The 27,824-nt window shown below is 50.0% G+C and overlaps 3 protein-coding genes across 8 annotated transcripts in view; 2 read left to right on the forward strand and 1 right to left on the reverse strand.

Annotated features, from left to right (window-relative positions):
- The window catches only part of LOC144727207 (protein PALS1-like), a 40,884-nt gene extending 33,055 nt beyond the window's left edge, over positions 1-7,829 (forward strand). For both annotated transcript variants that reach the window (XM_078605868.1, XM_078605869.1), the window contains exon 15: positions 525-7,829. In XM_078605868.1, coding sequence (XP_078461994.1) covers positions 525-701 — 177 coding nt within the window. In that variant the 3' untranslated portion in view covers positions 702-7,829. The remainder of the gene's footprint in view (positions 1-524) is intronic.
- Positions 7,830-8,019: 190 nt separating this feature from the next.
- The window catches only part of PLG (plasminogen), a 51,963-nt gene continuing 32,158 nt past the window's right edge, over positions 8,020-27,824 (reverse strand). The window contains exons 11-19 of one of the 3 annotated variants that reach the window (XM_078605867.1): positions 27,278-27,396; positions 24,336-24,498; positions 23,096-23,253; positions 20,109-20,355; positions 16,457-16,531; positions 12,751-12,885; positions 11,547-11,653; positions 10,816-10,961; positions 8,020-9,494 (exon numbers count right to left, since the gene is read on the reverse strand). In XM_078605867.1, the coding sequence (XP_078461993.1) occupies positions 9,336-9,494; positions 10,816-10,961; positions 11,547-11,653; positions 12,751-12,885; positions 16,457-16,531; positions 20,109-20,355; positions 23,096-23,253; positions 24,336-24,498; positions 27,278-27,396 (1,309 nt within the window). In that variant the 3' untranslated portion in view covers positions 8,020-9,335. Of the gene's footprint in view, positions 9,495-10,815; positions 10,962-11,546; positions 11,654-12,750; positions 12,886-16,456; positions 16,532-20,108; positions 20,356-23,095; positions 23,254-24,335; positions 24,502-27,277; positions 27,397-27,824 lie in introns of those variants that run through there. The other 2 variants (XM_078605866.1, XR_013587353.1) reach the window with 2 other exon arrangements.
- The window catches only part of PBLD (phenazine biosynthesis like protein domain containing), an 82,077-nt gene continuing 80,241 nt past the window's right edge, over positions 25,989-27,824 (forward strand). Inside the window, exon 1 of one of the 3 annotated variants that reach the window (XM_078605874.1) lies at positions 25,989-26,117. The gene's annotated coding sequence lies outside the window, so the exon portion shown is untranslated. The remainder of the gene's footprint in view (positions 26,118-27,824) is intronic. The other 2 variants (XM_078605876.1, XM_078605873.1) reach the window with 2 other exon arrangements.

Raw genomic sequence — 27,824 nt, forward strand, 5'->3', positions numbered from 1 at the left:
AGCAAAAGGTGTTTAACACTGAGGGCTATCATCATAACCATCGCTGACCCGAACTCGGTGGCGAGATGTTAACTACCTCGCCTGGTATACAGGAGGTCGTGGGTTCAATCCCGTGTGATGCCTATATATTTGGAGTTTGCACATTCTCCCCGTGGTCGCATGGATTTTTCTCCGGGTCCTCCGGTTTTTCCCTCCATATTTAGAAAGATGCTTTACAGTATTTGGCTGCTATAAATTTACACGTGATAAGCCACTTTGTTGCGCTATTATTTGTGACCCGGTCGGTTCTGAAAAATAGCAATATAGCTCAGTGGGCCTTACCTGGTAAAATAAACCAAAAAATTATTTAGTTTTAATGGTATAGTTTAATTAGACAAGACAAAAGTCAAAGCGATTTTCTGCTCAATGAGCTTATTTCAAGGCATTGCATGAACCCTGAAATCTCCGCTTTACATTGCACTCGCTTTGCATTCTGGAAATCGGCGATGTACGTGGTGATGTTTCCGACGGCGTGCGATGTGCAGCCAGAGGAGCTGCGGGAGGTGATCGAAAAGGCCCGCGAGATGGAGCAGGGCTACGGCCACTACTTCGATGGCATCATCGTGAACGCCGACCTGGACAAAGCCCACCAGGAGCTGCTGCGGCACGTCAACAAGCTGGACACTGAGCCACAGTGGGTGCCGTCCTCGTGGCTGCGCTGAGCAAGCCCTCGAAACCCCCCCCCCACCCTCCCGACTCTACCGTGGCCAGCTGTCGATGCGTGTCATGCGGTGTGAATCGCTGTCGAGAGTACGCTTTCACGAAAATGCTGCTGTAATTCGAGTTGTGCATTGCGGTGCCTTTCAACAGCACCGGCCGTTCACTCACTCCCCCCATTTCCCACTGCCCAAGCTCCGCTGTTGGCCTCAACACGGCTGCTGACACCAAATTTCACGAGGCCGCACGAGTCTAAATCCCACGTAGCGTCGCAATATCGTTCCGTCAATGTGAAGGGTGCTCATGTTCATCCTGTTCACCACGTAGAATCAGAGGAGTACCGCGCTTGGCTTTTGCGCAAGCACAGCGCTGCCGCGGAGGACTCTTTAATACAAATTTACAGAGTTTCTGAGTCGGTGGCATACCCATGATTCAACCGGATATTACAATGTTCGTTGAAAGCGCTGCTTGGCTTGATAGTCATAACTTGATATGAGGAAAAAAATGTGTATTAATTAGCTCGTGCTGTAGAGTCTGGTAGTAATCTTGGGATATCATAGGGCGACGTGTTTTAATACCTTAGGCCGCGGAATAATCTGAACAAATTTGTTGCGAAGCTCGCCAAATTGTTATGTGGCCTAACCCAAAAATCTATTATGAATCATATCGGCGACGAAACCCTATGTGGCAAGTTACCATGATCTCAATCTTCGTGTAATCATCATCTCGTCTCCTACTTGCCGGTGTAAACGTGGGTTCTATGCAAAATTGGCCGCACTTAAAATATCAACACAAAGGCCTATTATATTACACCAGTACAGATCGTAGCACCGGTGCGCGTATCATATCAGCATTTGCGTGTATGACTCGGGCGTAGACATCGCACCGCACCGTCGATGTAGGATGATATTCACCCGCATGCTTCCTGGTGATGCTCAGCAGCCCCGGGAGTCACCAACCCAGAGAGGGGCTCCGTGGCCTTGATGGTTCCTTCAGATCGCGTCGTGGCTAAAGCTGTTGATGCCACCCACATTACAACACCGAGACTGATTTGTCAGTTTAACACCAGCTGAGAACCAGCTGACATTCTTGCTTTTTTTATTATAATCGATTGGATGATTAAACGTTGATCAATATCTTTTGGACAGTAACTTGTTTTAAAATTTGCTATGATGACATAATGCCTTACAATTTTGAATGGTGAAGTTACAGGTTATAACATCCACTTCACATTTGGTAAATGAGAATTTCTCACTGAGACCATTAAGCAACTCCAGGACTTGAACAAACTACAATTAATGTACCAGAACCGTTTCACTCCCATGAGAGGTCTTCTGTGCAGCATTGTGCTGCCAGGAGAATTCTAAGTGAGCACGGTTATCTTGTACTGACGATCGGTAACGGTTTTCTTGTACTGTTGATCGGTAATGGTTATCTTGTACTGATGATCGGTAGTGCGAGTTTATACATGGTGCTCCGCTACGTTGAAACGTGGAGATACCACGCGTTGTAGAGCCCTCATCCAGGCAGCAAAGATCTATCAATGTCCTCGTTGCTCAAACGAGCAATGGGGTGGCACTCGTCTCCTTTGGTGGCTTTGAGCCAGTGGTGGAAATTCCACGTTGCCCTGGAGGGGTACAGTCTCTCCATTGGATGATCACATTGCTGGGATTCTCACAGGACTGGTGCTTATCTTTACCCTGGGGGATGATCGGCTGAGTCGAGCAACGCAGACGTCAGCGTCGTGGAGAGTACAAGTAACAGAATAACTAAACGGAAGATGTGCCCCCTTTCCATATCTGTCCCTCCACATAAAATACAAGTAGACTTTACTTTGTATGTATGTATGCATGTTGAACTTATGTCGTAGTCAGCCTTGCTAATCGGAGCATTCCACCAGCCACACGGCCTTCTGGGAATGGTTAATTTAAGCAAGATTGGTTGAACTTAACGCATATCTCGGACCGAAATCTAACAAAGAGGGTCTTTGCCTATAAACATCTGGCAGTTTATGAGCTTTTTTTTCAAGTAAGCCCGATGACACACTGAATGTCGAAACTGGCCCAGAGTTTGCTTGTGTTAAACCATTGCTAAAATTCTGCACTCCCAGGTGGATCTGTAAAAATGTATATATTTTTGCATATGTGGAGGAGGCATATGGTTGCTTATTGGTCTTGTCTCTTGAGTCAGCTTTGGCGAGCATGTTGGTGGTGATGGCGGTGGGAGTAGTGTAGCGGTTAGCGCTGCGCTACGAACCCGGCGACCAGAGTTCGATTCTCGCTCACGGCCACCAACAACATTGACGATTATCTGAACCGGTCATGGGCCTTCCCTAGGTCGACTCAAATGAGTACCTGGTGTGGTGCATAAAAACATCGCCACTGGGAAGACAAAGGCGGTCTGACGTGGTGCTGGCCACCCACCCCCTCGTGTGCTGTGCCGGCCTCAATAGGTGCTTGCTAACAGCACTTGCCTTAACAGTCTGTTAAGGCTATATGGGGGATCTTTGTCTCTGCTAGTAGAGAGTGCATGGTGGCGGTGGTGGTTGGGATGGTGGGGGTGGTGGTGGTTGGGGTGGTAGTGGTTGTGGTGGTGGTTAGAGTGGTATTGGTGGTGGTTTGAGTGGTAGTGGTGACAGAGGTGGTATGGAGGTTAGGGTGGTGGTGGTGGTGATGGCGGTGGTTGGGGTGGTGGTGGCGGTAGCGGTGGTAGTTGGGGTAGTGGTTGGGGTTGGTGGTGGTGACGGTGACGGCGATGGTGGTGTTGAGGCCCCGCTGGGCTGATGGCCGCTTCGTGACGCTGTGTCCGCATCCTCTACCTTGGCTCACAGAGCTGACGTTCCGCGTTCACACAATTGGCAGTGGCAGCAGCAAGAGTGGCCGATATCCGGCAGCTACAGATTTGCAACATTTTCCTGCTGCTAATAATTGGAATGCTTCGACAAGACAGAGTTTATCTTGCACCACTGCCACTGTATGCAATGAACATTTTGTGGAACAATTACATTTTTGATATTTTGGGTTTCGGGCATCTGTAAAATATTCTTTTTAACGGATTACCTAAAGAAAGACGTATGTATATTTTTGTCGCAGAGGATCGTTTATATAAAAGAACGGTAAATTATGCAAAATGTGAAGGGTTTGTCTAGCCAGATTTTAAAAGCATTATCAGTCCGAGTAAAATCACGTGGCCTCATCGGTCGCTTGAGCGACCATCACGCCGCAACAACGAGCAGCAACAACGAGCAGCAACTGCGCAGTGCCGTGAATACGCAGTTGGTGAATAGCAACTGCGTTGTACTCGCAAGTTCAAACTCATTTATTACAATAGGTTGTCACGCATCCTCGTGTGTCTCAACTCAGTTTCACCCGTAACTTTAATAACAAGTGATAAATGGTAGGTAAGAGGTGTCATTGGAGTTTCCCCATGAAGCCTGCACCAGGTGCTGGACAGAGCAAATGTGCCTGGAAAACCTGGCCTTCACGATGACCATCTTCAGGCTATGTAGGCCCGTTGTATTGTTTCACCAATTTACACGAAGTTATTGTTGTTGGTTTGTATTACCATTGAGGTTAGTTCTCTCCTGCGCCATATTAATATAAACTGACTAGGAGCATGTGCTGGATATTTTAGTTGGGTTTTAGATTAAGGAGCCACTTCCATGAAGTAGGGCTCCCGTACCATGATTTCACAGTGCGCCGTGACGTTGCAGCACTGGCGACGGAGCAATATACATTACCTGTTGATCCATCCAGTGGGTTTCTATCGTCATGGACATTGAATCCAGCCTATTGATTCCCTCTACAATGAACGACGTAATCTGGCGGCAAACAACGATGTACATAATACCAATGTATTGCGTGTTAAAAACAAAGGTCATTATAATCGGAATTACAAGTCAAGCTTATTCTAAATCACATTCTTGTCTTAAAAATATCTTAATATTAGAGAAAAATCCACTCTACACACACGAGTACAGTTCACACCCGTCCATTACATTTTTGTCATGGTCCATTTTAAAAGCTTGCGACGGCTGTTGAATGCGCGCCTATTGAGTCCGTCTAGTCTCCTCGCTGTCGATTCCGCAGATAGTCTGGCAGCTTTCTCTGTCTGCCCGCTTAAAACTTCTTCCCACCGATGTTTATTTAGCATCGTGCTCACATCGGCCTCTGTAGGACATTCTCATCAACACAGCTGTGCCCGCTGTCGTCACCGCATTTTATTTCCTCGACAAGACGCGTTGGTTGGAACAGCTCTAGCCCAACCGGTCAGCGGCCAACGCCTGCACTGAGAGGGTTAAACAACTCCATATCACAATACTTGAGGTGGAGACGTTTGGATAGTGCTACAATAATGTAATCAATGAACACAGAGATGATGGGTTTTTTTTAACGAAATAAATATCTGGAAATAATTAGTGGGTGGTTTTGACGAAAGTTTTTAGTTGCCGTTTTGAGTTGTTAAAAACAGCCGAGTATTTCCCAGACCACAAGGTTAACAAAAAGACGTGCACTTTGGTGCAAAGTATAAACACAGAACGGCGCCCCAGATGACGGCCCCGCAGTCTGTGCCGTGTTCCTTTCCCCCCGCCATCGTCTGCCCTCTCGCAGCCTGCAATGTTTGCCCCCCACCATCACTCCCCCACCACCCCTACCACCCCCACCGCCATACAACAAGTCTCGCTACATCCCCTCACCCCCCCACCGACATCTCTAAGTAAAGCGACTCTAACCCACCTTGAAGATGCTGCCTGCATGTGCCGGTCAGGGCAGCCGCCCTGGGGACCTTGGGAGTGGGTGGATAAGTGGCCACGGACTGCGACGATTTGTTCTGCTTCGAGTTCCCCCCCACCGCCACCACCCCCACCACCCCCGGGCGACGCGCGATCGGTTCGATCCACTCGCATTGGGATGTGAAGTCGTCTCTCTGGCTCACATATTGTCTTCAACATTAAACCGATTGGCATCTTCTCGACGTGAAGCAGTCACTGTCGTGTTTAGAGTGGCAGGGTGGAAGCGCAGTTGGACGTACGTCGAACTTCTTTCACGCCGTACGTAGAAAACTGTGCTCATCGGAAGTGGGGGAAAATGCTGCGGCATTTGTGCCTCGCGGTAAGAATGGACCGAGGTTCGAATCCTGCAGTCCGGGAATCGGCATTTGTGTTCGGATAGCAGAAATGTATTTGTGCCGAGCTGTGGTACAGGTATTGTGGTGAACCTTTTGGCAGTTTACTGCACCGTCTTAATAGACCTAGGCTGAGAAATTCGTCCAGGTTTGGCTGCGCTCGTTGTGGGGGTTAGAAATGGCCACTTGACTCAGTCGCCTAAGGCTTCTCACAGAATCACAGTTGCAGCGCTGTTTAAAACGCACCAGGGGTGATCTGTAGAACCTTCTTCTCCAGTAAAGGATTTAGGAACGTGTGGAAATGTCTCCGTGGAGTTGGATTGACGTGCATACCGATGAAGATTGACCGTCGGTGACTGTTAAGCCCTGCAGTGAGTGTCTACAGAAGACTTTACTCTCAGCCGCGCTGAACCTGCGTGTAGCCAAAGCCTGGCCACCACCTCCTGAGGGCTTGCCGCGGGCTCTCGCTCGGGCCACACGATGGATGCTTCCTTGGCACCTTAGCACTGTGTCGCTCACGGCTGGTTGTTTGCAAATAAGGCGGTGAGTTGAAGCCCACAGATGCGTCACCTTTTTGACCGTCGGGTATATCGCAACCAGGCAGTTCGAGCAATAACCGTGCACAGCTGTTAATATTGACCGTAGACACGTGTTGTATTGAAATAAATATGATAGACTGGAGGAACCATGTTTGTATCCTTTAATTAATAATGTATTTTTGAGTTAGGCAACTTAAGGATCTGGCCAAATCTGTACTATAAGACCCTCCACCACTCGACATGGTCTAACAGAGTACGATTATTTCACGTGGCAATTATTATTGCCGTGTCAGCCCACTGGTGATTTGGAGAATAATTTTCACAATTAAATTTGAAACTGTGCCAAAGCATCTTCACGACAAGATCCAGTAACATTTGTGGAGGGTCTTACGACACCGATTTGGCCAGATCATTTCATGTCCTAACCCCAAAAGCAACTATGAATCTTAATACCGACTGCGAAAACCTGCTTGCTAAATTTTTTGATTTGTTGTTGGCTGACATCGGTTAACTACAACGCTGTTGTTTTGGATTCATTTTTTCTCCGCGGGTAGCAGTGCTTATAGTCATAAAGCATTGCTTCCTCGTTTTGTGAGAGTAAAGAGCACCCAGGACTTACCATCGCTGGTTCCAACAGTGGATCCATTGCTGGATCCATCGCTGGTTCCATTGCTGGATCCATCGCTGCTTCCGAGGATCGTGCACGAGTCGTACTGCCACGAGCGGTCATCTAGGTTCACTTCCTTCGTGTAAAATCTTTATAAAATGTAAGTACAGTGTATAGTAATGTTACTCTCGAGTCTCTAATTTGAAATATATTGCAAAATAGTGTATATTTGACTTATTCATGAAGTGTATTCTTACTATTGTTTAGACTTGCATATTATAATTCCTGTTCATATTTTTACGTAGTCGCGTCTCTTGCATTGTCTCATAACTTCTCATGAGGCGATCACCAAGAGCTTCTGGAGTTGAATAGACAGAATGGCCGTAGACGGCTTTGATATGAATCCCGGGACGCTGCGATTCTTCATCGAGCGTCGTTTGCCGAGGAAGCGGAAGTTCGCACGTCACGTCCGACGTGTGAAATGGCATCAACCGACTTATACTACCCGTTCATTGGACACTCGTGAGTGAGGCTTGCAGTGGTTTGGTTTTGGAATGAACATTTTATCGTTGGTCACCGCATACCGAGGGGCATTCGGGAATGTATTTTTCCTTTGTACAATGTTTTAAAAACTAGAAATGTAAACGAATCAGTATTACTGTGTAAAGGGTTGTTGTTAGCACATTGTGTGTTTTGTGGTGAACGTGTCCCATTAAGGTTGACGCTGTAAATCCGTTCCGAACCTCTCTGCGCTGCTTCATCATTCCACGGTTCCAAGTGATTATCCAGCTATGCAGCTCTTGAGAGAATAACTCCTTTGGAAATTTCACAAATGAAACAAATAAAGTATTCCCGTTGTTTTACTCTTCGTGCATTGGCTCGTTGCCGTTGTGCTGCACGTGGTGTCTGTGCATGAGTAGGGCAGCGCATGAGAAGGGCAGCGCATGCCCAGCTTGTCCCCACGTCACACACCCCGCAACGCCCAGCTTGTACCCACGTGACACACCCCACAACGTCAGTTCCCACAAGCCCTCAGAAAAATGGCAGCCACGATCACAATCAAAATGTGTGCATGTTAAATGAAACCATATATTGTTGACAATCAAAATCAAACACATCATATTAAATCAAACAGCAACAAATAACAATAATGATGAACTTGTATTTAGCGGCGCTGTTCATGTGGATTGTAATCAGAACGCCACTGTCGAGTTTGCACGAACGTGCGGGAAGGGGCAGCCAGAACCAACAATACCAACAATTGCCCAAGACTAAAACAGCAACATCGAGCGCTACCGTTCCCTTGGGCACGATATGAAGCTGTGCTCGCAAACGCGAGTCACTTCCTCGTTCATTCTCATGGACTGTCACTGAAATATAACGGCGTTTGTAAATATTCGCCGCTTGTTGTAGATGTTCGTGGTTTTGAATTAGGCAGGCTGCCCTGGTTATTACTGCCAGGTTTATTATCAAAATGGGACCTTTTTTGCCATTTTCAAAGCATGAAAAAATAAGAATAGGTTTTACCCTTTCTGCCAATAAAACAGGTGTTAAGATGTTCGAATACCTATAGAGAAACCTTTTTCAAGGAATCAAGTCTGCATTAATCACACGTCCTTGTGGTGAACATGCAAACAAACATGCTCTGATAATATATGCATCGTCTTTGAAACTGATTGGCCTACACCAGACACAGCCTTCTTTAGGGCCTCATCGCACCAGTGTCAGACCAGAGAACACCAAAAGGCGAACAGTACAAAGACAATGCCACTGAGAGCATTCATAGCTCGGGGTGAGAAGCTACAAAATGGGACCTTTTTGCCAATATCAAAGTATGAAAAAATAATAGGTTTGACACTGGTGAGACTAGGCCCTAAAGAAGGCTGTCACTGGTGTAGGCCAATCAGTTTCAAAGACAATGCATATATTATCAGAGCATGTTTGTTTGCATGTTCACCACAAGTACGTGTGGCTAATGCAGACTTGATTCCTTGAAAAAGGTTTATTATCCATAAAAAAATACTCTGCGCTGTCCGCTTCGAAGTGGAGGTTAAAGATCCCCCGACGTCGTTTGAGACAAGTGCAGCCATTTGTGCCGGCGTCACGGTCCACATTTTTCATTCGCAAAAATGACACCGCCCATTACTCAGTTGTGATCACACGCAGTGGCGACATTGTCTCCTGCTGTGAAATTACAGCAGACTCTGAAACTACAGAAAGCTTGGTGCCTTCATTCATAATAACCCTCTGGTGTAACAACGATAGTGCCAATACCAAGTGTGCCAGGTGATGGGGCTTTCGTGCTTTGGGACCGGCCCCTGGGAGTCTGGCAGTGCCAGGCGTGGCCGCGGGGGGGTGGGGGATGGACCCTACTGGTTGATGACGCGCTCTATCCACAACATGAAGGGAGCTGTGCGCGTGTACACGCCGGGTTTTCCCACGTCTCCGCAGCCGATGCCCCACGACGTCACTCCCTGCAGTACCCAGCGCTCGGCCTGCATGCACACCAGGGGGCCTCCGCTGTCTCCCTGCAGCCAACAACCACGTGGGTTTGAGTGTAAAGTTGATTTTGTTTAAATGCACAGCCATGCTCCCCTTGCACTAGAGACATTGTACCGGAGTGTGGAGTGGGCTCAACGCGGTGGATGATTGTTTCGGTCACGTGGGATTACGCTGCCTGTGTTCTGTGTGTGGGAGTGGATAGGCTGTTTCCTGCACGTCTGTGCGAGTGAGTGCAACACATAGTTGTAAGATTTCGCGACAAATGTTATCCGTAATAACTTTTTTTGGGTTAGGTCGCGCAAATATGAATGTGTCGTTAAATCCGCCACCACCCGACACAGTCAATTAATAAGGTTTGTCGCGTGAACAAAATGTGCCAATTTGTTACTACTTCAGCACACCGGCGAGCGTAAACCCACAACATTTACAATTACTTGCTGTGTCGGGTTGTGGCGGGTTAAATGACATTAAAATTCACGAAATCTAACCCAAGAAAAACGCCTTATGTGGGTGAGTGCATCTGCTGGTCATCTCAGTCAACCCATAGCATCTGTATGTGGCCTCAAAGTGCACCTAGCCTGACAGGAGCGCCATGGTAATGTTACTGCCCCTGAGCGACTATTGTTGTGTGTGTGGGGAGCGGTAGTGCACTTGTAGTGATTCCATCACAACCGAAAATTCCTGACGTTATGGATACAGCGTGCATGACACCGACAGTCAGGTAGTAAAGCAAGGCCTCTGATTGGTGCTTAACGGGCCTGAAAGGGGATTGGTTCGAAGCAGGAAATTTAAGGGATTAGAGGAGAAATACAACATGGAAAGTGCGAAAAACGGAGGATGATTGACAGGGAGGACGTTTGGAATCCATTAGGAAATGTGGAAGGTGATTGACTGGAGGAAAACAGGTCAAGGAACCTTCAGGAAAGGGGCTTGAGGGATATATGAAGGGGAAGCGAGAGAGTTCGGAACGCTTGATGAAAAGGGAATTCTTGGAAGAAATAAAAACTCCTATTATTGAATACGACTGTCAGATGCCCACTACACATTGGTTCGCGAACTGCGCTACGAACCCGGCGACCTGAGTTCGATTCCCGCTCACGACCAATAACAGCAACGAATATATGAACCCGTCCTGGGCCTCCCCTAGGTCGACTCGTCTTTCAAAATGAGTACCTGGTGCGGTTTGTAAACATCAGTACTAGGAAGACAAAGGCGGCCATGTGTGTTGCTGGCCACACACCGCCTCGTGTGCCGTGCCGGCCTTCTTAAGTGCTCGCTTGCAGCACTTTCCCCAGCGGTCTGTGAGGGCTACGCGGGGGATCTTTGCGTGTGAGTGGAAAGGCACACCTGGCAGGAGTCGGTGCCGCCCTGTTCGTAGCCAGCGCAGATCTGCGTGTGCGGCACGCGGTTGTTGAGGAACTCCTCGCGGTTGCAGACGTCTCGGGAGATGATGGGCAGCAAGGCCTGCTTCAGCACTCCCTCGTTCCCAGTTCCTGCACAAAACGCAACAAACGCACGCAGCGCATTTGCCCAGCGCATTTGCCAAGCAGTGGCCTATAACACATCAAGCGGCTTGCAACGTACAGCACGATCAGAGTTGGAATAGATTGAATATGTTAATTGAATTGAGGAAGATTATTATTATAAGAACTTGGGAAAAATATAGACGATGGCAAAAGATTCCAAAGTGGAGCAGTGCGAGGGAAGAAGCAGAGAGAGAACTGTTGAGACCGGCAGTGTGGTGAGTGAGAGGGTGAGTGGGTTAGTGAGTGTGTTGTTGTGACCTGCAGTGTGGTGGGAGAACACAGTGTGATGGAAGAGACAACAACAGTGTCTGGTAGACCGTGTCCTCAACACGGGAGGAGGAATCAACGAGTGAAGTTCACAGCAACTGTAACCATGGTAGCCGTCATAGGAGAGTGACGTTAAGCACTTATAGGCATTGCCGTTGTACAGCGGACAGAAGAGCTGGCAACCTGACTTGCTTCACACAAAAGTTAACGTGGCAAACAGCGGGAAGCGGTGCCGGCTGAAGGGACCGCAGCGTGCGGGGGTGCTCCGGGGCGATCTGCCGGCACCTTTGGTCTTCCCCCACCCCGTGATGTAGCACATTGTGCCATGCACCAGCTGTTGGTCACGCTCCGGCAGGCAGACGGTGTTCACCTGATCCGTCATCCTCACCGGGCTGCGCGGAAACAACAACAACAACGGTGACGCACGGCACGTGCCGGGAGCAGCGAGCGCCAACGACGACCGCAGACAATGCCAGCTGTCGGGGAGTATTGGCCACAGCAAGTACTAATGACTTCGCGAGTACTAATAATGAGAATAATGTTTGTTTATAGGGCGCTTTTATTACCACGGGGTTCGAGGCCACTCTTCTACACAAGTTAAGGTGAAACTAACATTTACAAGACATGCACGTTTTTAAAATATAAATACGCCTCAAGCCTTGTGTGGGCAAAATCTCTGACACGATCCGGTGGAGAGTTCCACAGTCGCAGAGCCCGAACACAAAGAATGAGAATATTTATACTGGAGGAATCCTATGAGCTATAAAGCTCTTTTTCACAAATGTCCAGTAGAGTCACCTCCTCTCCTAATGAGCCCGACCCTGGCAATACAGAGCCTAATCCGCTCCTTTCTGCTGACCTCAGTGCATGCTGCGGCCGATGTGGAGACAATAACTCTAATGAGTGAACCTGGTACCATTCCACTGAGTGCTTCAAACATCAGTGATAGGATTGTAAAGCCAGTGCAGAATTGCCAGTGCTCCCTCTTGTTTTATTCTGGTGAGAACCCTTGCAGCTGAATTCTGCTACAATCCGTAACCGTGATAAGGAACGGCTTGTAAGCCTAGCCACCATGGCATTACCGTAGTCAAGTCTAGATTCTAGTCTATGGTTACGTGTGGCGGCAATATGTCCAGGAGCTAAGTGTCAATGTCGAGGTCTGTAAGCCACGAGATGGCTTCGGGAAAGGGTTTGTGCAGTTTTGCTATTCCTCCCTTGAAGGAGTGCAGACCAGTGGTTTACTATGCGGTCCATTGGGTAGCATGGCCACAATCTCACGACCGTGACTTATCTTTAACGTATCTTTGTGTATCTTTATGTATCTCTCCGTATCTCTATGGGATTATTTTGTGGTCTCTGGTTCTCGCCATCGACTAATGACACACGGGACCTAATCCGACGATATATTTCCCTAAGTGGTAGAATGACTCCTGCCACTCTTCAGCGCTCAACCAGGTCAGAGCCGGCCACCCGCGCTGATCGTCGTGACCTGGAGAGCTTGATGAGCGCGATGTCCGCGTGACCGGGTTCGACCACGATCCTCGAGATGGACGCCGTCTGCCATGACGGCTCAGGGTCGTTGTCCTTGTGTGCTCCCAAGTAAACCTTCATGAGGTATGCAGGCCTGCACGCAACAACAACGACGACAACAAACAAGAATTACTTCAAGTTGGAACATGCCGCCACCGCAGTGTTTTCTTGCTCTGGAGAAGAGAGAGAGAACGACTCAGAGGCACCAGGAGGAACCACAGACAATGTTATTTGTGTACGTTGAACTTCTTTCGTACCGTACGTAGCCAACTGTACTAATCGGAGTGTGTGGAGAGGCAAGCAGCAAAGGCAGCGGTGAGCCAGCGCCAATTTCCCCTCCAAGCTCTGCGTTCCTCTATATATATGTCGTGACACAGAATCGGTCACGTAGCAACATAGTGCTGGCTGCTGGCAGGGAAAGGGATCTGCAGCTTACAGCAGCCCTGACTGACAGCAGGCCACGTGATAAACCAGAGAGGGATCTAGGGCAAAGGTTACGGAAGGGGCACATATAAGTTCCCACTCGTAGGTTCCAGAAGGGGGCGTGGCCGGGGGCGGAGCCAGGTCACGCTGACAGTATACAAATATACAAACACAGACATAATTTCAACCGTGATGATGGTTACAAACTGAGTAATCATTGGAAAGATGTGATTAACCATGCAAAAAAGATTTAACTACACTTATTTGGACCATCGTATTTGACAGACAAATATTACAGGTTACTGATAGACAGCCAGTTCTGTTTTACCAGATTTAGCTTTCTTTTTTCACACTTTTGTCATGTAGGCCAGGCTTAGTCACAAACCGAACCTCTCCATAATAAAGGCTCAGTCTTTTGTTATGTAGCCTATTACCATCTACATGGCAGAGGCTCGGTCTCATTTGCAGCATTTGTTATGTAGGCTAGGCGTTAGTCACAAACCGCACCTCTCCATAACAAAGGCTCAGTCATTTGTTATGCAGTCTATTCTTAGTCTTAAGCCTCACCTTACCATATTAATAAAAAGTGTGCCGTTCCTGACCCTGCCCCCCTCAACCATTATATATACGGAGTGGTATCTCCTGTAATCCCTCATTTACTTGATACAGCTGTCGGGCTGTGACGGTTCCACCTGAAGACGGAAGCTTGTGTTGCTTACTTTTATTAATTTTAATTTTTTACCTACGTGACTTTACCGAAGAAACCTAAGAATAGTATAAGAGGGGCCCCTGGAGGGGACCTCGGGGCTGTTGTTTGGAGTGGGATCCCGTCGTGCTGCTGGAGTCTTCACCATCGTCTCCGTCTTCACCATCTCGTCATCGCCAGTCAGGCAGTCTACCACCTGTCCTGACTGGGAACCGTTGTTACTAAGTGTTACTGTCAGGCCGTGTTAATAAACAGAGTGCCTCCTACTCTTAGTGTCTCTGAGTCAGTCACTACATATATATGAGTTATCAGCAAATTATGATTGTTTACATGTGGCAGGAAACCAGAGAAAACTCTCGCGTTTCTTTTTTAAAGACTGAAACAGGAAGACTTATCCACAATTCTGGCAAACCGCCTGATGAGGCCGGTTGTTGTGATTACCAGCGACACCTCGTACTCAATAAATGTTGTGGGTTTACTCTCCAACAAGGGTGTGCTGAACTAGTAACTAATTGGCATGTTTTGTTTATGTGACTACCAGTGGCGGCTCCTGCAAAATCTCTCAGGGGGGGCAAATGTCTGGATGATTGATAAGGATAAGGTCCACCCATGCAATGGATAAATTAACAGCTTAAGCATGTAAAGGCAACTTCACTTCTTTAATATTAATGAAAAATAAAGTGACTCTTAACAATACATCTTGTTTGTTTCTATACTCACTATTATTACAATCCACTCAGTTTCTTTTATTAAAGATTCCACTAGGTGGCGACAAATAATATTGTTGACTGAAACGTGCTTACGTATGATGACGTAAGCACGTTAGTGCGAGCCCTCCCGGAAGCCATAGAGAATGCATTGTAGCGCCCGCCGTTCGAAAAAAAACATCTTTGAATGTAAGTCTATGGGAACACTGGCCGATTCTCAGCCGGAGTGAAATCGCCCAAAAAGAGGCGGTACTCCACAGAACGTGACATGACGCTGATTGGACTATATCCAGAGGCACAGTAACGCCTAGCGTAACTGTAGTTGAATGAGATTGGTGGTGCGTCGCCCAATCGCCCAAATGAAGAAACCGCCCCTGGTGACTACCTTACTAATTGGCTGTCGGTGGTGGAAGGTAAACGACACATTTATATTACGCAATTCAACACAAAAAAACTCCTTTATCATGGATAACATTGGTCGCGAAAGCCTACTTGTTAAACTGGGGGGGGGGCAACATTTTATCCCATACAGATGCAACAGATGGTGTTTACATTTTGCTGTACCACCTTCTCGCAAACCAGGGTATGGCGGCACCTGGACGCCCACGAGAAGGGAGCTTCACGATCTCTGTGCGATCCACCAACACTCGCCGCCACCACAATACTGGACCACAGGCCACGCGCGTGGCCAGTTTGCCGCCTGGCACCGCGAAGCCACCGGCGCGTGTGTGTGTAGAGTGCGTGTGTGCAGCATGCGTGTGTGTGTAGCACGTGTGTGTAGCACGTGCGTGTGTGTGTGTAGCACGTGTGTCTAGCGTGTGTGTATGTGTAGCGTTCCTGTGTATGTATGTGTAGCGTGCGTGTGTATGTGTAGCGTGCGTGTGTAGCGTGCGTGTGTGCAGCATGCGTGTGTGTAGCGCGTGTGTGTAGCACGTGTGTGCAGCATGCGTGTGTGTGTGTGTAACACGTGTCTAGCGTGTGTGTATGTGTAGCGTGTGTGTATGTGTAGCGTGCGTGTGTGTGTATGTATAGCGTGTGTGTCTAGCGTGTGTGTGTAGCGTGCGTGTGTGTGTAGCGCGTGTGTAGCGCGTGTGTCTCGCGTGTGTGTAGCGTGTGTGTCGCGTGTGTGTGTATGTGTTGCGTGTGTGTGTAGCGTGCGTGTGTGTGTAGCGCGCGTGTGTACCATGTTTAGTTGTTTCTTTTTTCACACTATTGTTATGTAGGCCAGGCTTAGTCACAAACCGTACCTTTCCATAACAAAGGCTCAGCCTCTTAAGCCTCACCTTACCATATTAATAAAAAGTGTGCCGTACTTGGCCCTTCCCCCCTCTCCAACCATTATATATACGGAGTGGTAGCTCTTGTAATCTCTCATTTACTTGATACAGCTGTCGTGACTGTGACGGTTCCACCTGAAGACGGAAGCTTGTGTTGCCTCCGAAACGTCGTGATTTTTATTTTATTTTACTTTTATTAATTTTAATGTTTTACCTACGTGACTTTACCGAAAAGACCTAAGAATATAGTGTATGAAGCTCGCGTGTGTGTGTGTGCGTGTGTGTAGCGCGCATGTGTGTGTGTGTAGCATGTGTGTGAAGCGTGTATGTATAGAATGTGTATGTGTAGCATGTGTGTGTGTAGCATGCGTATGTATGTAGTGTGCGTGAGTGTTGCGTGCGTGTTTGTGTGTGTAGAGCGCGTGTGTGTGTGTAGAGCGCGTGTATGTGTGTAGCATGTGTGTGTATCGTGTGTGTGTGTAGCACGCACGTGTGTGTGTAGCGCATATATGTGTGTAGCGTGTGTGCGTCGTGTGTGTCTGTGTAGCGCACCGCTTGACGCAGTGCTCCGCCGTGATGACCCACTCAGGGGTGATGAGGGCTCCGCCGCAGTCGTGCGAGTAGTCCCTGCAGCCCACAGCGGACAGAGCCGGCCGCCAGCGTGCACCGCGTATGTTACGTGTATCTGGTGCGTGTTGCGTGGGTGCACGTAGTTGTGAGTTGCGTGAGAGATGGCAGCAACCCCAAACTAAAATCCAATCCATTGAGAATTACTATAATTGGCTTTGTATATGGAATTCAGCGGAATACTTAAGCAGGTGTTGATATTCGGCCAAAAAGTAAATTTTGGAATTGGCTCTACCTATAACTGTCAACTGAGTCGATGTAAACGCCAAAGGCTCCCAGACGTATCTCCACCACCGACTCCAAGTGCATCTGATGCTGTGAATGGGATGCTTGTGAGTGTCTGTGTGTATGTGCGTGTGTGTGTTTGTTGTTGTTGTGTGTGTGTGTGCGGCTAAAACAACCCCCTACCTCCTCGTGGTGCCGGACGGGTAACGTTGTCGTGGACAGTGCTGTGGGGGGAAGGGCCAATTCCGATTGGCCCTTTCCCCTCAGGGCGTTTGTAACCACCACAGCAGCTAAATAGGGACTCTGGACGGGTGCGAGGGGCTGGTAACCCCTCCACCTTCAATAACTTACCACAAAAGCACGTAAAAAATATCTAATTAATAAGCTTTGGCCGGAGGCCCCAGGGGGACAGACGTCTATGACGTCTCCTGGCCAAACCCCATTTGGCGGAGACAGGAGATTTAATCTTTACTCTCGGGGCTCCTCCAGAAACAATAAAAAACCACTACGGATGGCCACGTGGAATGTTCGAACGCTCACTGCGGAGGAGAGGCTGCCACTCCTCTGTCGGGAGCTGAACCGGTACCGCCTGGATCTCTGTGGTATTCAGGAGGTCTGGTGGACCGGCTCTGGCTCCTGCCACCATGAGGGGTGGACAGTCCTCTACTCGGGGCAGGAGACTGCCAAACAACAGGGAGTGGCTCTTCTTCTGAACAAAAGAATGAAGGGGGCGTGGGAGCGTGGCGGTGAGGTGTGGGAAGCTGTAAGCCCCAGGATACTTTGGGCTAGTCTTCCCATCAACCGGAGGCGAGGAGTGGTGGTCGTGGTTACTTATGCCCCCATCGAAGACGAACATCCGTGGAGGGATGCAGGCAAGGCCGATGAGTCAGAGGCCTCCCATGACCTCCTGTCACAGGTGCTAGCTAAAGTGGCCCCTAGGGATAGCTCAATAACAACGGTAGGAGGCTGCTAGATTTTTGTGCAGCCCATGGACTTGTAATTACCAACACGCTGTTCCGGCATCGGCGCATCCACACAACATGGATGCATGCCGGGTCCAAGCAAGAACATCTGCTGGACTATATAGTGATGGAACAGCGGATGCGGGCCCATGTCCTTGACACCAGGACCTACCGTGGAGCTGATCTGCCCTCTGACCATCGACTTGTCATCTGTAAGATGCGCCTGCCATTCTTCCACTCCGGTAGTGGGTGTAACACCCAGGACCCCATTCAAACCTAAGGTGGCCTGGTCTCAGCTAGCTGATGAAAGTTGCAAGCGAGAATTTCATCATCGCTTGTGGCTGGGGTTGGAATCGTCCCCCACTCCTCCAGATGTCGAGGGTAAATGGGTGAGGTTTAGGACTGTGACTCAGGCAGCTGCAATGGCTGCTTTGGGTACACGGTCCAGACCTCCCCAGAGACCCTGGCGGAGCCCCAATGTGGTTTCAGGAAGAGGCAGTTCTACACAGACGCCATATTTTCTGTCCGTTTGCTACAGCAGAGGTGTAGGGAATCCCAACAAGACCTAGATCTCTGCTTTATTGACCTGGTCAAGGCCTATGATACCATAAGTAGGCCTGGGCTCTCTGGGTTGTTCTTCGTGCTTTCGGAGTCCCTGACCCTCTGCTCACGATCATTAAGGACCTTCATGATGGTGAGCGGGCCTGGGTAAAACTACGTGGCCGGGAGTCGGAGCCATTCCCTGTTCACCATGGGGTGCGGCAAGGATGTCCTCTGGCTCCCATATTATTTAACATCTTTTTCGACCACGTAGTTCGTTAAGCCTCTGATGGCTGTACCAGAGGAATTTCCATCTGGTACTGATACAATGGGAGGCTGATCGATGCCCGGGTGATGTCAAGGGATGGCTCCTTATTGGTCAACCACGTTATGTATACTGATGATTTGCTAATTGCTGATCACTCAGAGGAGGAGTTGGAGGCGCTGCTGCTGAAACTGGAGCGTGCCACTAAGAGGTGGGGCCTTACCATCAGCCCCACCAAAACTAAGCACCTGCCTGGGTATTTTGTACCATCAGGCACTCCACCCCCACAACTCCCAATCAGTGATGGGGAGAGAGTGGAGAGTTTCCCATACCTGGGCAGTGTGCTCATGATCGGCTCCGGTTTGACAGCAGAGGTCTCACTCAGAATCAGTCGAGCGACATTATCTTTTCATCGGTTGCGTAATGCTGTGTGGAAGCTACCTGGTCTGTCGTTCCGCACGAAGCTTCAAGTCTTCTCGCCACGGTCATTCCCTCCCTTCTCTACGCTTGCGAAACATGGAACCACCTAATGGAGCATCTTCGCCGATTGGAAACATTTAGGCTGGCCTGCCTACGATCCATCTTGGGTTTAACCTGGCTGGATGGTGTGAGGAGCTCACAAATCCTTGAAAGATCTGGGCAAAGTCCCATCGGTGAGCTCCTCCGGCAGGCAAGGCTGCGTTGGCTGGGTCATGTAGCCCGCATGCCAATCACTGCATGCCTAAACAGCTTTTGTTCGGCCGGATAGAGGGGGCTAAACGGGCGCGGCACGGGCTAGAGAAGGGATGGAGTGATGTGGTACAGGAGGATGTGGAGCTGAGTGGACTTGCCGATGACTGGTACCAGCGGTGTCAAGATCGGCCTCTTTGGAGGAGGCTCGTGAAAAACGCCTCTGGGCAATTGGAGGCAGTCGCCCTCCAACAACAACGGAGGGTGGAGGAGCGACGCTCACAACAACGAGAGGAGTGCCGGGTGGCTAAAGCACAGCAAGTTGGCACAGTAGGGGGCACAGGTGGTGCATCAGCCAGTCGTCTCAGTCGACCTGTGGCACCTGGGTCTGCCCCGTGACCTCCTGCCAGTGGGCGTTTGACACTTCACGTGGCCTCAAGGTGCACATAGCCTGGCACAAGCGTCGTGGTGACGTCACCGCCATTTAGTGGCGAATGGCGGTTGTTGTTATTGTTGTGTGTGCGTGTTTGTGTGTGTGCGTGTTTGTGTGTGTGCGTCTGGTGGGGAGCGGTAGTGTCGCAGTTAGCGCGCTGCGCTACGAACCTGGCGACCCGAGTTCGATTCCTGCTCACGGCCAACACCAGTGACGATTATCTGAACCGGTCATGGGCCTCCCCTAGGTCGACTCAGCCTCAAATGAGTACCTTGTATGGTTTGCAAACGTCATCACTGGGAGACAAAGGCGGCCGGGCATGGTGTTGGTCACCCACCCCCTCGTATGCCGTACTGGCCTTCATAGGTGCTCGTTAACAGCACTTGCACCAACAGTCTGTGTAGGCTATACGCTGGATCTTTGTCTTTATTTGTGTGCGTGTATGTGTTTCTGTGTGTGTGCACGATGAGGAGGAGTGAGTACCGGCTGAAGGCCGTGAGCTTGACTCGCAGGCTGATCTGCCAGGGCCACGAGTGGGGCCGAGCCTCGCAGCCCCCAACGATTCGCTGGCGGCAATCGGACAGAGCCGCGGCAGCGACACCGCAACGATAAAGCCCCGGGGCAACATGGGCCGGCGAGCCGGGGAGTTCTGGCAGGCCCGGCCCTCCCTGCGGCCACAATGGCTGAGAGTCTTCAGCAGGCCACGGTGGCCTCGGCACCAGAGACGGCACTGTCCGAAGGCCAAACAAATATAAAACGACATTGCATCATCACTGCCACCACTGTCTCACCTGTCCTGTGTTAAGGCCAGCGGCGGATGTGAGGGGTATTGTTATTTGCCAGAGACAGGACATTGGACATTTTTGTTGTTGTAATGAGTATAGGGTCCTGTTTGAAAAGCTTTAAACATCAGTACCACCCTCCGCCATGGATCTGCCTCTGGTTCAACCACCACACTGCAGGTCACAATGCTCACTCCCCCACTCACTCACAGACACACTGCTCCACTTTGGAATTCCCTCTCCATAATCATCATCTCTTATCATAGTAACCTTAATAAATGTATTTAACTTAAGACATAACCGTGTGTTGTTGGCTGCCTGACATTCTGAGCCTTTGGGCCTGCGCTCAGCAGTATGTGTATAATACTCTTTGGTTCTTTCGGTAAATTCACGTAGATAGAAAAATTTATAATAGATCACGACGTTTCGATCGCAACACAAGCAATCATCTTCAGGTGAAAAAATACAGCAGGCGGACTGCTGAGGCAGGAAGAAATATAGCGAGAGCTACTGCAGCCAAAGGTTATATTGGTTTGAGGTGGGTAGAACCCAAGGGTAAGTGGGCGGGGCTAGAGATAGAATTTGCAAGTAAATGTAAGATTGCAGAGCTAAGCATTGTGTACAGTCTGGAAGCTACCCACATGCCAAATTTCAAGTTTGTTGCATGTCGGGAAGTATGCTAAACATTTCGAACAGACACACATATATATATAAAAGACTAGCTTTACTACTCGGCTTCGCCCGGGACTTGGATTCACCACGCCCGGCCGCCTTTGTCCCCCCAGTGGCGATGTTCACACACCACACCAGTTACTCGTTTGACTCGACCTAGGGGAGGCCCAGGACCGGTTCAAATAATCGTCACCGGTGGTGGCCGTGAGCGGGAATCGAACTCGGGTCGCCAGGTTCGTAGCGCAGCGCGCTAACCACTACGCAGTCGCTGCCCCCCACACATACAGGATAAAGACAAAGATCCCCCGTGTAGCCTGTGAGACTGTAGGGGGCAAGTGCTGTTAGCGAGCACCTATGAAGGCCGGCACGGCACACGAGGGGGTGGGTGGCCAGCACCACGCCCGGTCGCCTTTGTCTCCCCAGTGGCGATGTTCACACCACACCAGTTACTCGTTTGAGGCTGAGTCAACCTATGGGAGGCCCAAGACCGGTTCAAATAATCGTCACCGATGGTGGCCGTGAGCGGGAATCAAACTCAGGTCGCTGGGTTCGTAGCGCAGCGCGCTACGACCACTACACTACCGCTCCCCCCACACACACGCGCGCGCGTCCATAGGTACACATACTCGCTCTTGCTGCAGACACACACAACTTTCAGGGTGCGTACGGAAGTAAGCGACTAAAATAATAAACCAATGCTGCGCGAAGAACGCCTTGGACCTGCAACACATTTGTATTTCTCTTTACCCGCAGAGGGTGGGGGGGGTTACGCTTCCACATACGGGTCACATGACAGATGTGACGTCACAGCTCACTTGCCGTGCAAAATATATGCATTATTGCGCCCCCCCCCAAAAAAAATATGCAAGTCTATTTTTATAATTTTTGTATGGTGTACATTTTGAACAGACACACATTCACAAATTTCCCTTTTATATAGATGCACACGTAGAAGGCCGAGCGGCTGATGGGATGTGTAACGTCGAAGGACGGTCATGTGGAAGAGGAGGCGTATTGCCCTGCTTAGTCACGTTGCACGTCCAGTTGTTTCCATCATACGTGCTCAGCGAGCCTCTCACAGTGTCTCACAATGGCTAGGTCAGGGGTCGGCAACCTGCGGCTCCGGAGCCGCATGCGGCTCTTTTGAACCTTGACCGCGGCTCCGGGGCGGATGCTAGCGAGGGGAGGAGGCGCACTGTGACACCTGCTCTGGCGTTGCCGCTGCTGACAGGTCGCCGCTCCGCTCCACACTGCCCGCCCGGTGACAGGCAATAACGTTGCCGTTGCTTTGTCACATGTTTGGAAGAAGTAAAAACCTTCCTGGGCTTAAAGGTTGCAGACCCCTGGGCTAGGTCCTCTGTCCCATGGCCATGCACTGTGCGAGATGTTAACTACTTCGCCTGGTATACAGGAAGTCGTGGAATCAATCCTGACCCTACCACCTGTATATTTGGAGTTTGGATGTCTCTCCCCCTGTGGTCGTGTGGATTTTTTTCCGAGTTTTTCCCTCCACATTTGGCGATTATAAATTTCCACGTGATAAGCCGCTTCGTTGAGCTATTATTTGTGGCCAGGTCGCTTCTAAGAAAAGAGCTATATAGCTCAATGGGCCTTACTTGGTAAAATAAAAATAGAAAATAGTTATTATGATTGTTTACCCAGGAAAGCCTCAATGAGTTCCAGATCTTCTTACAAATCAATTCCTGCCACCGGAACAACAACAGAGGTGCAGAGGAGCGACGCCCACAACAATGAGCAGAGTGCTGGGCGTATAAAATGAAGCAAGATGGCACAGTAGACAGGGCAGATGGTGCATCTGTCAGTCATCTCAGTCAACCCAAAGCACCTTGGTCTGTTCAGTGACCTGTCAGCAAGTTTTTGACACTTTACGTGGCCTCAAAGTGCACCTGACCTGGCACAAGCGCTGTTGTTGTGTGAGAGTGCAGAGTGGTGGCGCAGTGGTGAGTAACAGCAATAGTCGTCTGGCTACCCCCCCCCCCCCCCGGGCCCGCGTGCCTGGTTCGCGGGGGTCGTGCGGCGGCGACGGCGGCGACGGCGCGGCGGGGCGGCAGGGCTGAACGTCGCAATACTCCCAGCGCAGCGCCGCGCTGACCGTGTAGCACCAGGTGCCATTGTTCCCGTCCGGATTGCGGCAGTAGTTCTCCTGCAGCCCGCTTGCAACAACCGAGGGCGGCACGCACACAGACGGACGGAAGATCAAGGTGCTGCGGAGCTCGTTGCGTGTGCAAGCGCTCGCGCACACGCGGCATTGCAACTGCGAGGAGTGGAAGCGCGCCCGATGAAACCCGTTGCTCGTGTAGCTGCTCACGTTTGCCGGCGGTCCGTGTTCTTTATTGATTTTATTTTGTAACCAGGCAAGGCCCGCTGAAGTGACCTGGCCACAAATTATAGCTCAATTATAGCTCAACGAAGTGGCTTATCAAATGGAAATGTATTGCAGCCAAATGACTCTAAACGCATGTTTATGAATGATCCAAGAAAAAGATCCCCTGTGTAGCCTAAACAGTTAGCCCAGCAACTATGGCAGGTCAACACAGCACACGAGGGGGTGGTGTGGTTATCGCCACGCCAGTTCACCTTTGTTTCCTCAGTGCACATCGGGCCGGGCACTCATTTAATAGTTATGATCTAGGCCAGGGGTGGGGAACCTTTTTTCTGCCAAGGGCCATTTGGATATTTAAAACATAATTCGCGGGCCATACAAAATTATCAACTTAAAAATTAGCCTGTTATATTTGGTCAAACATTTAATTAACTCACCCCTAATGTGATGGCTGGAACTGCTTCTCTTTGGCGAGGCGTGTGATGTTAGCTGGTATTGATGATGTTGCTGCTACTCGCAACTGCTTTTCCAGGTTTTCTCCTAGTTTGATTGAATTTCGAGTCCTGCCTGCGGTTGTCTTGGCAGGGCCAGATCAAATGATTTCACGGGCCTCATACGGCCCGCGGGCCGGACGTTCCCCACCCCTGATCTAGGCGAAGCCCAGGATGGGTATGTCATTGATGTTTTCTGTTGGCAGGAATCGAACTTGTGTTGCCTGGTTCGCAGAGCAGTGTGCTAACAACTGCGCCACTGCTCCCCACTCTCACGCAGACACTAAGTGGTGGCGATGTAACCACAGCGCTTGTGCCAGGTTAGGTGCACTTTGAGGCCATGTGAGGTCTATTATAGGCCACACGGTGAATATTTGTCTTTGTGCGTGTCTCCTTCCGGGCGGCTGTGTGCACTGGTTACCTGCAGGGGTAGTTTTCCGGGGTGCGGCTATGCCTGTGCGGGAACTGCGAGTCCCACCGCTGACACCATTTCCCCGAGAGAGTCACCGTCCTGGAGCCCCGGTAGCCCTCCCCACGGCCTCTGGCGCACACGGTGCTGGTAGAGGTCGCTGGTGGCGGCGTATCTGCTGGGTGAAAATCGGGGTCGTTCGAATCGTTTCCTTTGCATTCCCAAACAACCGTCTGAATCGTTGACACGTCGGTTGAAACTACAGCGTGAGTTTATTAAATCACCCACCCCCACCTCTGACCATCCAGCAGCCGTATTATGAATGGATTTACCGCAATCGATGGGCGAGTCACAAATCTGTTGAGGCAAAATGTGAATACTCCCGCCTCTAGCCAAGACGTTGTCCAGCGTGGAAGATTAAGCCAAATATTCTCTACAGGGGGCTCTCAAGAACTCTATCTCGTGAAGAATGCTCTTTCGCAATTGGAGGTCTGCAAATTTACCTGTTCAACATCGTAGTTCTCACCATCCTCGCTCTCATTCACAATAACCATCGGTAACACTACTCTTCATATCGTCGTACACATCACGGACCTCATCCTATGGCAGTTTCTCTACCTTGTGACTTACAAAAGTATTCCTTTCGTGTCTCACCAATGTCACGGTGTTGGAATAATCCTGTTAATATTATTGTTCTGCAACGCACAATGCTGCGGCAGAGTTTGTAACGTGCAGAGTTTTTGCACCAAAGTTCGGGAATCCACAGACAAATGGGAGGGCAACCAGTACCAGTGCTTCCAACAATTGTCCAAGCTCTGTGTTCCTATATTGGGATGTTTGGCCATGATCTTGACAGATGATGGATGGTTGATAATGAATGGCATGGTGGTAGTGATGATGGTGCTTATGGAGATGACAATAATGAAGTGAGAAATATGATCATGATGATTGCAATCTTAATCACGCTTCCCACTAAGTGGTGCCATTAATTGTATCGGCGCCAGAGAAATGGTGGCAATAGCGAAGTCAACGAGGATCTGATTGAGAATCAAGTGCTCCGAGTATGCAGACAAGCGGGAAAGGCACCCAGAACGGGCATACCACCAATTACCCAAGATCTGTGGTCGCTTCTGAAAAAGAGCTACATAGCTCAGTGGGCCTTACCTGGTAACATAAAAAAAATCGTTTAGTTTAAACAGTTTTAGGATGTTTGGCTAACTCTGTCATATAGGTGTAGTGATTCATTACAACCGGAAACACTCACCCAACGTTATAGACACGGCGTGCATGACACGGATAGTCAGGAAGTAAAACAAGCCCTCTGATTGGTACTTAACGGGCCTGAAAGGGCGGAAAACTGAGGATGATTGACAGGGGGACGGTTGGAACCCGTGAGGAAAAGCAAAAGACGATTGGCTCGAGAAAAAGCGGAAGGTCAATGAACCTTCGGCAAAGGGCTTGAGGGGCAAGATAATAATACAGGTATGAACAACAGTTCCACACTGCCCACCAGGGATTATTTGTCTGTCTGTCGTGCATGGCCCCGCCCCACCAGAGCCCTCCCATTGGCTCGGGGGCGCCGACCAATGGGAGCGGTGGGTTGGGGGTGGGGTTGGGGGTGGGGTTAGTGGTGGGGAGGGGGGGCACCGCCTCGACTCGGGCCAATGAGGAGACGGGCGATATTTCATTCACAAAATGGAACTGGGGAGGGTGGCTTCATTCATAAAATGGAAGCCTTGAAAAGAAAAAGCGGATCTTTTGCCTCGTGTTTCTTTCAACATTCCCAGCCTTAAGGTAATTAAGTTGGGGGTGGGAGGGGTGGGGCTGGGTGGAGAGGGGAGGGTGGGGAGGGGCTGGGTGGGGAGGGTGGGGAGGGGCTGGGTGGGGAGGGTGGGGAGGGGCTGGGTGGGGAGGGTGGGGAGGGGCTGGGTGGGGAGGGTGGGGAGGGGCTGGGTGGAGAGGGTGGGGAGGGGCTGGGTGGGGAGGGTGGGGCTGGGTGGGGCTGGGTGAGGGGTGGGAGCGGTGGGGCTGGGTGGGGTTGGGTGGGGCTGGGTGGGGTTGGGTGGGGCTGGGTGGGGTTGGGTGGGGCTGGGTGGGGCTGGGTGGGGTTGGGTGGGGCTGGGTGGGGTTGGGTGGGGCTGGGTGGGGTTGGGTGGGGCTGGGTGGGGCTGGGTGGGGTTGGGTGGGGCTGGGTGGGGTTGGGTGGGGCTGGGTGGGGTTGGGTGGGGCTGAGTGGGGTGGGGCTGGTCACCCCGTGGTGCCCTTATAAAACTTAACGTTTAACCTATACACTACACTATACACGACACAGTACACTTATACAGTAGGAACAACAGCTTCCACACTGCCCACCATGGATTATTTGTCTGTCGTGCACGAATGCGCTGTCCAACCAAGTTCCTACCTGCCCACTCCGAAGGAACGTGTTGAAGCGAGGAAATTTGTGACGCTTGGAGAAAAGGGAATCTTTAAATACCTTGTCTCGTGCTCGAAGAAATAAAGACTCCTATTATTGAAGATCGCTGTGTTGGGTGTCACTACATAAAGCCAGTGCCAGATTATCCTAGTAGCAAAAGTAGTATATGCTACGGGCCCCGCACTTTCAAGGGCCCCGCGCTAAATGCTTTATGCTTTCAAGCTATCAATTCCGGTTCAGTGATTCTGCACTTGCTTTATTACTATAGACTATAGTATTATACTGCCTTCAACTTTTATGAACGACTGGGTGTTTGAGGTTCGCGATTTGTCGTATTATCTGGCTGTGTAGCAAATGAAATACAATTACTTGACTATGCAAGTTAAACATTTACGTGTTTTAATATTTAGGATTTTTATTTTATTTAGGGCCCCTTTATAACATATGCTACAGGCCCCACACTAGCTTAATCCGGCACTGTATACAGCAAGGGAAGGGGAGAGGGCTGTGAGGGAAAAGGGGTAATCGGGGGACGCACTGCAGCGGGGAATGGTGCAGGCCTCAAGGCGCACGCTGGGGTCTGTGGTGTAGCACCACGGCCGAGGCTCCAGGTTGGGGTTTCGGCAGTAGTTGCTCCGCAGATCTTTGTCAGGAAACCTGGAACATACAGATTCCTGAGGCTTACTGGCAAGTTTCACACCGTGGTCATGGCTCCCGTGAGCTTTGATCGTTCATCCCTCCATGCATGTTGAGGTCTCTACAAGACACTGACTGTTTCGTCTCATCCACACTGTGTTCAACCACTACGCTGCAAGTGACAACACACTCAGCCACGTATGTACTCAAACTATAATTTACTAAGCCACTCGCTCACCCACCCATTCACCCACACACTCACCCACTCACTTAACCACTCACGTATGCATCCGCTCACTCATCAGGCTCACTCTTTCATCCCATCCACACTCACCATGCTAGCGGCCACAACACTTCTCGTTCTGCTTCTTCACTCCTACTGCTTCACTTGAGAATTCCTTCCCATTGTCTTTTCCCCAAAGCTCTCATATCCTTGCACAATTCTAGAA

The sequence above is a fragment of the Lampetra planeri genome, chromosome 25 (assembly GCF_965212315.1).
Source record: "Lampetra planeri chromosome 25, kcLamPlan1.2.h2, whole genome shotgun sequence".
Classification (NCBI taxonomy): domain Eukaryota; kingdom Metazoa; phylum Chordata; class Hyperoartia; order Petromyzontiformes; family Petromyzontidae; genus Lampetra; species Lampetra planeri.